The 11,917-nt window shown below is 35.2% G+C and overlaps 1 protein-coding gene across 1 annotated transcript; it reads right to left on the bottom strand.

The window, feature by feature from the left end:
* Positions 1 to 986: 986 nt before the first annotated feature.
* LOC128993293 (leucine-rich repeat protein 1) lies at positions 987 to 11,414 on the bottom strand. The gene is made up of 6 exons (XM_054417087.1): positions 10,914 to 11,414; positions 8,969 to 9,262; positions 8,035 to 8,274; positions 6,130 to 6,242; positions 5,058 to 5,249; positions 987 to 3,950 (listed from the first exon to the last, which is right to left on the bottom strand). Exons 1-6 carry the CDS (start codon positions 11,076 to 11,078, stop codon positions 3,716 to 3,718), a joined length of 1,239 nt encoding a protein of 412 aa, XP_054273062.1. The 5' UTR covers positions 11,079 to 11,414; the 3' UTR covers positions 987 to 3,715.
* Between the last annotated feature and the right edge of the window lie 503 nt (positions 11,415 to 11,917).

The following is an 11,917-nucleotide window of genomic DNA, read 5'->3' as shown; positions in this document are numbered from 1 at the left end:
ATTGGGGACATCAAAATTCTAACTATTTTCCCCAGTTGTGTAGACATAATTATCGTCTTCCATGATAGCGGCAATATATGAACATACCCTGCGGTCTTGAGGAGATTATCACCGTCTACCGCCATTGATATACAATTCTGATCTTTTCCCGCGGTCGTTTGGAAATAACATCGTCTTTCACGATCGCGATCAAATTCTGCTCACCCTCGTGGCCATGTAGAAATCGTTACAGTATATCGTCGCCCACAGTCGTGTGGACATAGTAATTGCCTCCCGTTATTGCAGCAAAGTGGTAATCATCTCCCGCGGTCATATGGAGATCAACATCAACTTCAGCAAATTAGGCTGAAGACTTATCACACACACATCACACATGAACACTTATCATTTCCCGCGATCATGTGGACATTATCATTGTCTTGCGCGATCACGGTATAATTCTGATCATCCCTTGCGGCCGTGTAGAAATGATTATTGTCCTTTAGACATCGTAATCGTCTCCCTCGGTCGTGAAGACATCGTAATCGTCTCCCGCGATTGCGGCAAAAAATGTCAAATCCTGCAGTTGTGTGGAGATCATCATCGTCTTCCACGTTGGCGGCACAATTCTTGCACTGTTTCCTGCGGTTGTGTGGACATTATCATCGTCTTCCGTGATCGTGGAAAATTCTGATCATCCCTCCATATTCGTGTGTAGACATATTATCGTCTACCGTGGTCACAGAAACGTCACTATGTTGTCATGCGCGATCGCGGCAAATTGAAAATTCCAGGTACTGTAGAAATACAAAATTCACGCATAGATCCCAGTTAAAAAAACTCACTAATAATTCCTGGATTTCCCGATTGGTGGACACCCTGTTTATATATATTGGAAAGGGGCGCTACTATTAGTTGGGCCTCGGGCGCTGACAGGGTCAAACACGGGCCTGCTCATAAAGTTAGGTTAGGAACAGGTACTGAGTAAGGTATGTATAACTAAAATATCAACACAATACATACAAAATTTATTGATAAAACAGCCACATGATTGACTTAACGGAACAAATATAATCTAAAAAAACCGAAAGTTTTACTTAAAAACAAACACTTTGTGCATTAAAAAAGGGGTGTTAGTAAAGCTTTAATAGTGGATGGGTGAGTATAATTTCACCGCTTAGAGAACAAAAACAAACTACTTACATACAAACAAAACACATTTATTCAATTCAAATTAAATTTCACAGACCATCATGACTAAGTACAGGCTGCGATCAAGCAAACAAAGAATTAAGGATAATTTATTTTCAAAATGTCATTGATGAACAAAAAAGTGCAAAATGTAAGATTTGGTCAATGTTTACTGGATTAAAAATGCATCCAGCAAACCAGAATGTTTCCGTCATCAAGAATGAGTTTTTAATTTTATGACTATAAAGTGTTTTGCAAACTTTCCAAGTCTTTTTAAGAGGTTGACAGTCTCTTTGACATCTTACATTAGCCTGTGCAAACACACAACACCGCTGCAATGGATTTGTAGCCTGTCGCGCTACCAACAACAATTTTTCCAACAGTTATCCGACAAAGAAGGCTTCCTTGCACTGGTAACAGCATGCAAAGTAGCTAATTTCTGCATTTACTTAATTTTTCTGCACTCCAGTATTCCAAACAACACAAAACAGTGTGCTTTATAAGGCACATACTAAGTGTAAGCTTGAAAAGAAGTTGGCAACACTTAAAGATACTACAACTACAATCAGCTGGTGCAGCGTTTCACAGCCTTTTGAATTTTGATACTATGACTTAACCTGGTGGTTAGTGTTTGAAATACTATTTATATGCTTTTTAGTAACTGTAGGACAAATATGTTTTTTAACACGAGCGCAAAGTGCCACTTCGCACACTAGTTACACAAATAGCTATTGTCATACTGCAGAAAAAACCGCCATTTTAATAGTACATGTGTTGCGAGTCTAAAATAGTGCTTTTGCTCCACAGGGATATGGAGTAAAAAACCATTTTAGCCCCTAGGGAGTAAAGTCAGGTGTTGTATACTTCAATTGTAAGTAATCGCATATTTTAAATTATGTATTGATTGATTTCATCGGTTGTAGCATTTTTGCATTCTTGTCAATAGTTCAATATATTGATAGTATAATATACACTAACACCATCATAATAGACAAAATGATTGAGAGGTTATCTTTACATGAGTAGTATATTATGTTACTAGTCCTGAAAATAGGTGTTTACGGGACGAGTGACGTACGATATTTTACGCCATACTAAGTCCGTACAAATCCTTATATATTTCCACCGACTAAAGGACTAACAATCACTAGTCATACCCTCTAAGAGAAGTTATGTTTTTGTTTTATAAACTAACCGCTCTTGCCAAGTACATCATATAATCAGCTGGTTGGTGTCGGTAAAACTCATTATAGTACAGTAGTATGTAATGAAACCCCATTTCATTAAGCTGGCGGCAAACAGCTGTTTTCTGGACTAAATCTTTGTGTGGGAAGTTTGTCAAAACAACGTAGTGTGGCGTTAAACTTTTTACATCATAATAAAGGTACTACAAATTACAATAATTTTGCCTTGGAGATAATTAGGACTTAAATGGTACATACAATTCTACTCAACTTTCTTATCCATTTTGTGAAATACAACAATTAATTGACTGTACTAACCCCATTTTGGAAACAATCCACCAACTGTTCAGAGGTTAGGCCTCTAGCTCAAGTAGTGACACAGTAAAATGTATTTATAAACAGATAAGTAGTGACAACTCTCAAGTCGCAAAGACTAGTGCTTGCATCTACACGTCTGTAAGCTGTGAGAAAGAAAACCATTTGTTATTGGCTTCCTAGAAGGGGGCGGATAAACAGAGGACTTTGGGTAAAACCAAGGCCGGATATCAGGGGTTCTACTGTACTTTTAAACCAAATATTAAAGTAATTGTTGAGTTGCGTATTATTCTACCATTGAAGGATTATAGAATTACTGTAACCACGTTCATAACATTTAATGCTTTAAAACTCACCAATCCATAGGTTAGGCTTATGATGTCATATTCAAGTTGAACAATAACACTGCAACAGCTGATCCGCAATAATAATTAACACTGTAACAGCTGATCCACAATAATAGTTAACACTGAAACAGCTGATCCACAATAATAATTAACAGTGCCAGTGATGCAGAATTATTTTTGCTGGTACACCACATTGCATGGCTTATATGCTCAAAGTTATAAAAAAGCAACAATTCACTAATTGCATCCTTGCAAAAATATCCTTGTTTTTTTTTGTAACTAAAGCGATATTAAATTTAATTGTTAACTTTTACTTCAAAATAACCATGAGTCAACCTGATCCACTTTAAGAGTCACATTCAGAGTGACATAGTTGTTCCAACCATAATCTCTCAGCTTAAAACCTTGATCGTTACTTAATTATAACCAAGTTTTCTGATAGCAAATTTTAAGGTTTGCTTTCCCATGCTTAGGCCATATAAAACTACACTTTTCGGGGTACTTGAACCGTTCAATAAATAGGGTAACGTTAATAGTGCATACACCTTAAAAAACCTACGAGAAGCTAAATGCAAGTTCTGATGTACAGCTGTGTCCACAATAACATTAGAAAATTCCCTTATTATATTGTTTGGCACGATGGAATTTATCACTGGCGACTGTGTGACACTTGGAAAGTTACATTTACAAACATTAACCCTACTTCTGCCACATAGCCGAATTAGACAAGTAACAGTGACTAGAGCAGTATCTTACAGCTACAACGTAAGGAACGTGAGAAGACGTGACGGATTTCCATGCAGATCCGTTGCAGGAGGTTGTGACGTAGCTGACAGGCTGAGACGAGAAGCAAGCTTTGCCGCAAGTACAGAACGTGACTCCCTCCAAGTACTCAATCACAGTCAGAGGCAGTGTATCGGCTGAATATTGTAACCTAGAAAACTTGTAGCTTTAGTACACTAAAACAAAGTTAATATCTGAAACAAGAGTAAAATATAGTACAATCTCAATTAGCAAGTATTTCGTGGGGATTATAGAAGTATAATCCCCACGAAATACTAAGAAATCAATAAGAAGTTATTGAGGATGGCAATGAATAACGTGATTATGAGTTAATACAAATTAAGGGTATTTGAAAAAGACGTTGGCAAAATCCTTCTATTGTTAGGGTAATAATTACAAAACATAATGTACGTGAATTGTCAAAAATGTTTTTACCGGACTCGTATGGTAATCCTGCACTCGACTTTGTCTTGCTCGGGGACTCAGTTTTTCCGGGTTAGTAACGTAATATACTACCATAATTCATAACTGCTTGTCCTTAATATCATCCGCGTAATATACATAACACCGCAACTTAGTATCGTTAATGCGTTGTTATCTGTGTATTTTTTTATATTGTGTTAACAATATCGGATTGTTTGATTATTTAATACTTAAGTTTCTTAGCCGCAAAATACGGCTGTCAAATGTTTTTATTAGTGAAGGCCTTAAAAAGATGGTACTGGGGAAACCTGCTAGTCTAAGACAGAATAGAGCGATTATTTCATCCATTCAACCCTCGTCTTCGTCTTAAGATGCAGCCTAGAGTACATTGGTGCGAAAATCTTATCTGATTTGGCATGGAAACTCACTAGGATTTTGACTAATAAACATGGAAAACACCATTATAGTGATGAATCACCATGTACCACAATAATTTAAACAAGCTGCCTAAAGGTTTTGTCATGCTTTGAAATACCTACTTTGTATGGTCGCCATTTCAAAGAAAAGTATTAAAGTATTAAAGAACTGAGTGCAGTTTTCAGAGATGTTGTGTAAGTTTCTGTCTGGTATTTTTTTTACTATAAAAAAAAAAATAAAATAATCTATTATCACAATCGATTGTCTTTCAGTAGTAAAAAAAAAAAACCTAAAAAGAAAGAAAAACATTCAGATATCATTATTGCATTTATACGAAGAACATACCTAAACAGACACAAAATTTCACGATAGCATGAGAAGTCTACTAGCTTTTTCCAAAGTCAATTCCAGTACTTACTTATGGTTTATCACACTAGAAGCTGCGATGTCAAACAGCTTGGGAGTTGTCATGAAGTCGTTAAGTCCTGGTTTACTCTTGGCCTTACAGTATCCAAAACTGTTATTTCCACTTAGGTCTACATCTTCTAGCTTCAAGTCAAAGATCCCTCTCGGCACATAGCACAGTTCATTATCACTTGCAGAGAAATACCTGAAATAAAAAAAAATTGTGGTTGGCTTAGTGACAAAAACGGTGTTTAAAAACAATTTGTATGGGTATCAGTAACATTATTTGCTTTGTAAAGTATTTATAGCTTTGTGAAGTTAAATTAATTGCGATACAGTTTTCACTTTGGCATGTTTTTCAAATGAAGTGATTATGAAACAGTAGTGTTCCTTAATATTGTGTCAGTGACGGTCCCCGGAATAATGACCCCCCCCCCTGAAATATCACTGTAGTATAGTTCGGTATTAACTTATAAAAGATGAAGTAGGTAGTTGGAAAGCAATTAACCGCTAACATACAGTATTTCTTTCACTATTAAAAAAGTAGTTAGACTACATCAAAGCTGAAATGTAACTCACAAACACCTTTTTAGGCTTTACATTTAACCTGAAAAATCAATGTTTGTATCTGAAGTCAACCTATTATCATAAATCATACAATTGACCCAGTGACATCTGTGTCTTATTACATTTTTTTTTTTCATTTTAAATTTTACAGAAAATCTACATGTTATTTAAAAATAATCCTAATTGAAGCATGACACAGATACAACACTTTATTTTCATTCCTTAAAAATGTGTACTACAACTTAAAAGAGATCACTGATAAGTGATAAGAGTGTTCAAGTTGTCCATTGTATAGAATTATCAGGGTAATAAACAATAATAAGTTAATGTGAACAGAAAGTCTCCCCTTCATTGTTTCTAAGTTGACCCTTCAGTTACATGTCAGGGACCCAATGGAACACACACTAACTACTCCACCACGTAAAGTGAATTCCTTTCTTCTATATCTATGGTAGGCCTAAATGGTGCCAATGCTTTAATATTGATTTTAATGAAAGTAGCAGTGCTATTATACTCACCTCAAGTTCCTCATAAGATCAATACCATTGGGAAGGGTTCTGATGGAGTTGTGGTCCAATTTTAAAGTCACCAAGTTCACAAGCTTCACTATTCTGTCAGGAAGAACGGATATCTGAAAAACACAGATGTGCAATAAGATTTGGTAAGAATCTTTGCAGCTATTAAACAAATCATTTTATTAGTTATTGTTAGGGATTAGAACATAAGTAGGCTACATTAAATTGAAATAGTATGCCTATCATCTATATATATAAAATCCAATGTATGTTTGTTTGTTTGGTTGTCCTTCCGAAACCGCTCGACAGATTGTAATGAAACTTTCAGGTATTATTAAGCATTATTGAAGGATGGTTTGTGTGAAGTTTGGTGCAGATCCGTCAAAAGGGCTCCGCCCCAGTGGCTCTGGAGTTTCCCATGTTAACCTTATAAGTACTCATATTTAAATGGAATTAAAGAATCTTAACAGCTGGTTCAACTAAACAATTTCATTCTGTGATGTTCAATAGCATTAAAAATTTAATAGGTTTACCAACAGGGTGCAGCACTATTATTTTTTTAAATTTATGACAACAGCTAATTTGCAACCAAAAGTTGAGTGAGCGCAGTGAACGAACTTCAACCTGGAGGCGACGAGCTCATCTTGAAAATGAACGAGCATTTGACATAAAACCACATTAGGACAGGACGACGTCTGTCGGGCCAGCTAGCTAGTCATCTATATAATCCAATGTATGTTTGTTTCTTTGTTTGTCATTTATGGACTCCGAAACCACTCGAAAGATTGTAATGAAACTTTCAGGCATTAATAAGCATTATTCAAGGATGGTTCGTGTGAAGTTTGGTGCAGATCCGTCAAAAGGGCTCTGCCCCAGTGGCTCTGGAGTTTCCCATGTTAACCTTATAAGTACTCATATTTAAATGGAATTAAAGAATCTTAACAGCTGGTTCAACTAAACAATTTAATTCTGTGATGTTCAATGGCATTAAAAATTTAATAGGTTTACCAACAGGGTGCAGCACTATTATTTGTTTTAAATTTATGACAACAGCTAATTTGCAACCAAAAGGTGAGTGAGCGTAGCAAACGAACTTAAACCTTGAGGCGAGTTAGCATAGTTTGCAGGATGTGATTGAGCCATGCAAACGAGCTCATCTTGAAAATGAACGAGCATTGACATAAAACCGCATTAGGACAGGATAACGTCTGTCGGGCCAGCTAGTCATAAATTACAATACATACAATATCTTAGTTCTAAGCAAGATGTATCACTAATAGTATTTAAAAGTTCCTCTTGAGTGTAAAATGATTTTAAAAAGCTAGTAACATTTATTTAAAATTGCTTTAAAAGTTGAGAGCTTGTTGAGGCAAGTATATCGCATATAAAAATGGCTAAAAGATTTTGAAAGTCCGATTTGAGATGTGACAAGGTTAGTTTTTGTGCCTAGTGCTCTATGAATGAGAATGACTGAAAAATTTAAAGGTTTTTTTCATAGATTATGATGCAAAGAATGAAGTTAGATTGCAAGGTTATCAAATTTAAATTAGAAAAACGCTATTGACAGGATTGTTGGATCTTGCAATCCTAGCATTGGCTCTAAGGACAAAACTGGTTAAAACTGTAGTACAATATCGTTTAAGAAAAAGATGTAGATCTACAGAAGTCAGTGTTATGGGTACTACATAATGTCTGTACCGGTACAAACTTCTGACCAAAATCAGTTCTCAGTTTGTGCCTAACTAGGCCTATGTGTATTCATGAATTTGTAAGTCATTAGTAAGTATTTACCTAAACGAAGTTTGAACCAAACAAATCTAATTGAGGATGTCTACCGTGTGGTTAAGTTGCTACGCTCGTGAATGATTTTAATAGATTTCTATTTCTATCTAATAAGTCGAAACTCACTTTGTTTCTACGCAGATCTAGCAATCTGAGCTGTTTTTGTAGTTTGTTGTTAACAATCCACCTCCAATCTCGACCACAGCCAAAGTCATTGTTAGCGATACAAAGCTCCGTGAGGTTCGGAAGAGACGACCCAAACTGCTCAGGAAGTGTAGTCAGAAAGTTGTTTTCTAGATTTAACACTCTTAAGTTTCTTAGCCGCAAAATACGGCTGTCCAATGTTTTTATATTTGCACTATTAATCTGAAAATAGACATTTTTGCATCAATGTTATAATACAAAACAGTTTAGTTACATGATTAAGATGAGAAAATTTGATAAAAAAACGTCAAAAGGAGAGCAAGCAAAATAAAATAGAAAAAATGTTCATTGCATTCAGAGAATGAGTCTTCGCATAGGCCTAAACTAACTATGTCTTGCATGTAGAAAAACTTAAACATATTTTGAATTATTTTTAAGGTTGATAAGATGATTTCTCAATTTAAAAGTAATGTTTCAGAAAACAGCTAAGTAAGGAAATTATTTTGGCCTGCTGTTCTAAGCCAGTGATACAAGACTGTGTATATAAGAGTTATCATTTTTATCTTACATTAAAAAGCTCATCTTCAGAGGAGAACGGAAACCAAGTGTGTATTTGTATGGCAGTATGTAGCTTGAGTGAAAATAACAATGAACATAGGTACTCCAAGTACTACAATAAAATAAGCGTCTGGTCTCAGAGTGTAAATCCGCTTCCCCAACAATTGTGGCAAACCATTACAGAAATTCTATTTTTTTATGCCATTTTTGTGAATATTTTACTAAAATTTCAATTAGGCTAAATACACAGTAACAACCAACATGAAGGAGAGATAAAAACTTAAATCCAACATTCCAAAATTAAACTGCTAAGTGTAACTTATGTGCCTATTTAACAAATAAATGTAAGTGAACTTACAACCAACAACTCTAACGTCCGAGGAAATCCTTCTAACACTGGGTAGTCATCTCGACACGAAACTATCATCTTTGTCTTGACAGGTTTAAGGGCTTTACTCTGAACACAGCTTCCTATTGTAGACAACTGGCTTGACGGAATCCCACCCAAGCAACATTTCAAAGTCTTTAAAAATGCTTTAAGTTGGACAGGGTCACATTTTATAGCTAGGTCATATTCTGGTTCTTTCAGACGGATCGTGGATTTCCCTTCGTTAACAAATTTGGTGAAAACTGTCTGTATATTGTTCAAGACCTAAAACAAAGAGACATATTTTTCTAGCTGTAAAAGTTATCTTTACTTCTAATTGGATAGGATGTTTGGTAAATAGCCTAACTGATTTGTGTTAGGAACCAAAAACTAAAAAACCTAGTGTTTAGCCCTAGCAAAACTATTTGAATCAAAGCTAGACCTTCTTAGTAGCCTAACTTCCTCTTCAACACATTATGAGAAAACAATAACAAGACAATCACTTACTAATATTTTTAGGTAGCCTACATTAAAATTCAAATGACCGGTTGTGAATTAATTCCCAATTAAAATTACAAAATTTGACTTACAAGCTAACCTTCAAATAGGCCTATATAGACTACAGAAGAAGCACTTTAATACTTTTCTATGAAATGGCGACCATACAAATGTACTTACTTAGGTATTTTAAGCCAAGTATGAATTTAACGATCACCCATAGGACCGAGACAATTAAGGATAACTAACTAAAATCAACAAACAACGGAAATTCCTTTGATTTACAGTAAATGATTAGGATACAGTTTCGCAGAGAGCCTATGAATATATTATCAGATGAAAACAATACATATATATAACTTAAATACGATTCAATATTAATATTGCATATTCAGCGCACAATTATCAAGTAGCTTAGGTATTACGGTATAGAAAAAACTAAGTTAACAGCAATTATTTAACATGTCTGTACATTAGGATATTATGTAATTTTTAGATGTCTACTTTCAGTTTTTTTCATGCTGAATCCAAAAATGCAATCAGTTTTTGTCAGACAGATTCCTAAGTGGCTGTAAAACGGAGATTAAAACTACGAATCTAAGGTTCAGTTAGCCGTACTGATGGTAATATGGCGTGGTCTGGACGGGTCTGTTTGTGGACTGAGTGAGGAGAGCACTCAGTTAACTTAGACATCAAATAATAAATCATACCTAGTAGACATTTTAAATAATTACCCTAACCTAATTAGAGATACCAATTTAGGTTGGCCTATCATCTAGTAAAAACCAACAAAAATCTACAGAAGAAATATCAAAATGGGCCTACACAGTTTCGAGGTTTTATTGTACTGTAACTTAGGCCTATACACCCAACAACAATACAATATAGGTAACAATACTGTAGAAGTTTATTAAATCAATCAAACATAAAAAGCTGTCGATATAAATCTTTCCAATACTGTGGAAGGAAACCACAGTTTCTGATTTTTACTGTGCAAAGTGTGTGATCAACTAAGTGAGTGTCCAATTGTTTTAATAAGTTCTTTTTTGAAAGGAGGCTACCTATATAAGATAGGTACTTGTATCTACAGGTCAATATTTCAGCTAAGTTATTGATGCGAATTTGTTCACCTATTAGGGGAAAACTATTAGTGTTTGATACAAATTTTTATGAAAATTGTATATTGCTATTTGTTTTGACAATGCCTATTGCATTTCATGCCTTAAGGATAATAAAGCATTTCATTTCATAACCGTAATTAGGCCTAGTAATTAACTAACTTAACCAGGATTGGTCAGGGATGACTAAGTAGGCCTAGTCATCCCTAAGTTGACCACTTAACTTGGTACTAAAGTTTGTCAGTTAATAAACTTAGGCTTACTTCCTACTTACTAACAAAATTACAATAGGCCTAGGGCCTAGCATAGACCTCACTCACCTTAAATTTGTTTCCAGGAACATTTTGATTCGTCTGATGAAGCAAAAATATACTACCATCAGGAGATTTACCAATAGTTAAGCTACTTTTTACTCCCTTTTTGTTGGGCAAACTTAAAGAAGGAAGAGCTCGGTTTACTATTTCAACTGTACACACTATTTTCATTTTCTTATCCCTGCTAGGGGTTTTCCAGTTTCCAAATCCGAAATTGTGTTGACCATTCAAAATTGTCAATAATTTAATATCTTGCTTGAATATTTAAAAATCCCTGTGGATCACAACAACACAGTGTATTAAACAAGTAATTCAGACGAAGTCTAGCGATTAATGAATATTTATCTTTATTAATATCTTGCTTGAATATTTAAAAATCGCTGTGGTAAACAACGCAGTGTATTAAACAATCAATTATTCAATTCAGACGAAGTCTAGCGATTAATGAATATTAATCTTCATCCGTCGAACGGATACGGTTTGGTATAAATTCAAATTCGATCTCCGTTCTCTTCTCCCATTAAGAATTTGAGGTTATGTTTTGTTTACTGTTACTGATTGGTTTACGACGACGCTTTTCGTTTTTGTCGTTACGTTACCGCAAACAAAATGGTGTGAGGTGGGAGGGGCCGGTTGTTTATATCTTTGGGGTTGTATTCGTGCCTTCTTGGTTGGTAGCACGATTACTAGAAAAATACCGGTATGGATCATAAACATAAACATTAGTTATTTTCCTACAGTTACCTAAAAATGTACATGTTCTCTCACTGATTTGAGAAAGCAAAGTGGCCAATTCGCTCATCAACATTGTCTCACTCTAATTACTTTGTCTCACTCCAGATTTGCAATGTGAAGGCACGAAATAGTGAGCACGTAACATGCAGGCAAGAGGCAACGTCGTATGCGCGCGAAATACGTTGGCAGCACTGGCTGTAAATCAGCTGGTCAGCTGTTGTACTCAAGTCTAAATACGGCTCATCTTCAGCAGCATTTTTCTATGTACAATTTTT

This window comes from Macrosteles quadrilineatus, unplaced genomic scaffold (genome assembly GCF_028750875.1).
Source record: "Macrosteles quadrilineatus isolate MER2022 unplaced genomic scaffold, UCM_ALF_1.0 Scaffold_4__1_contigs__length_99947679, whole genome shotgun sequence".
Lineage (NCBI taxonomy): Eukaryota > Metazoa > Arthropoda > Insecta > Hemiptera > Cicadellidae > Macrosteles > Macrosteles quadrilineatus.
Note: the sequence above shows the minus strand (reverse complement) of the source record. Positions and strands in the feature narration are given on the sequence as shown.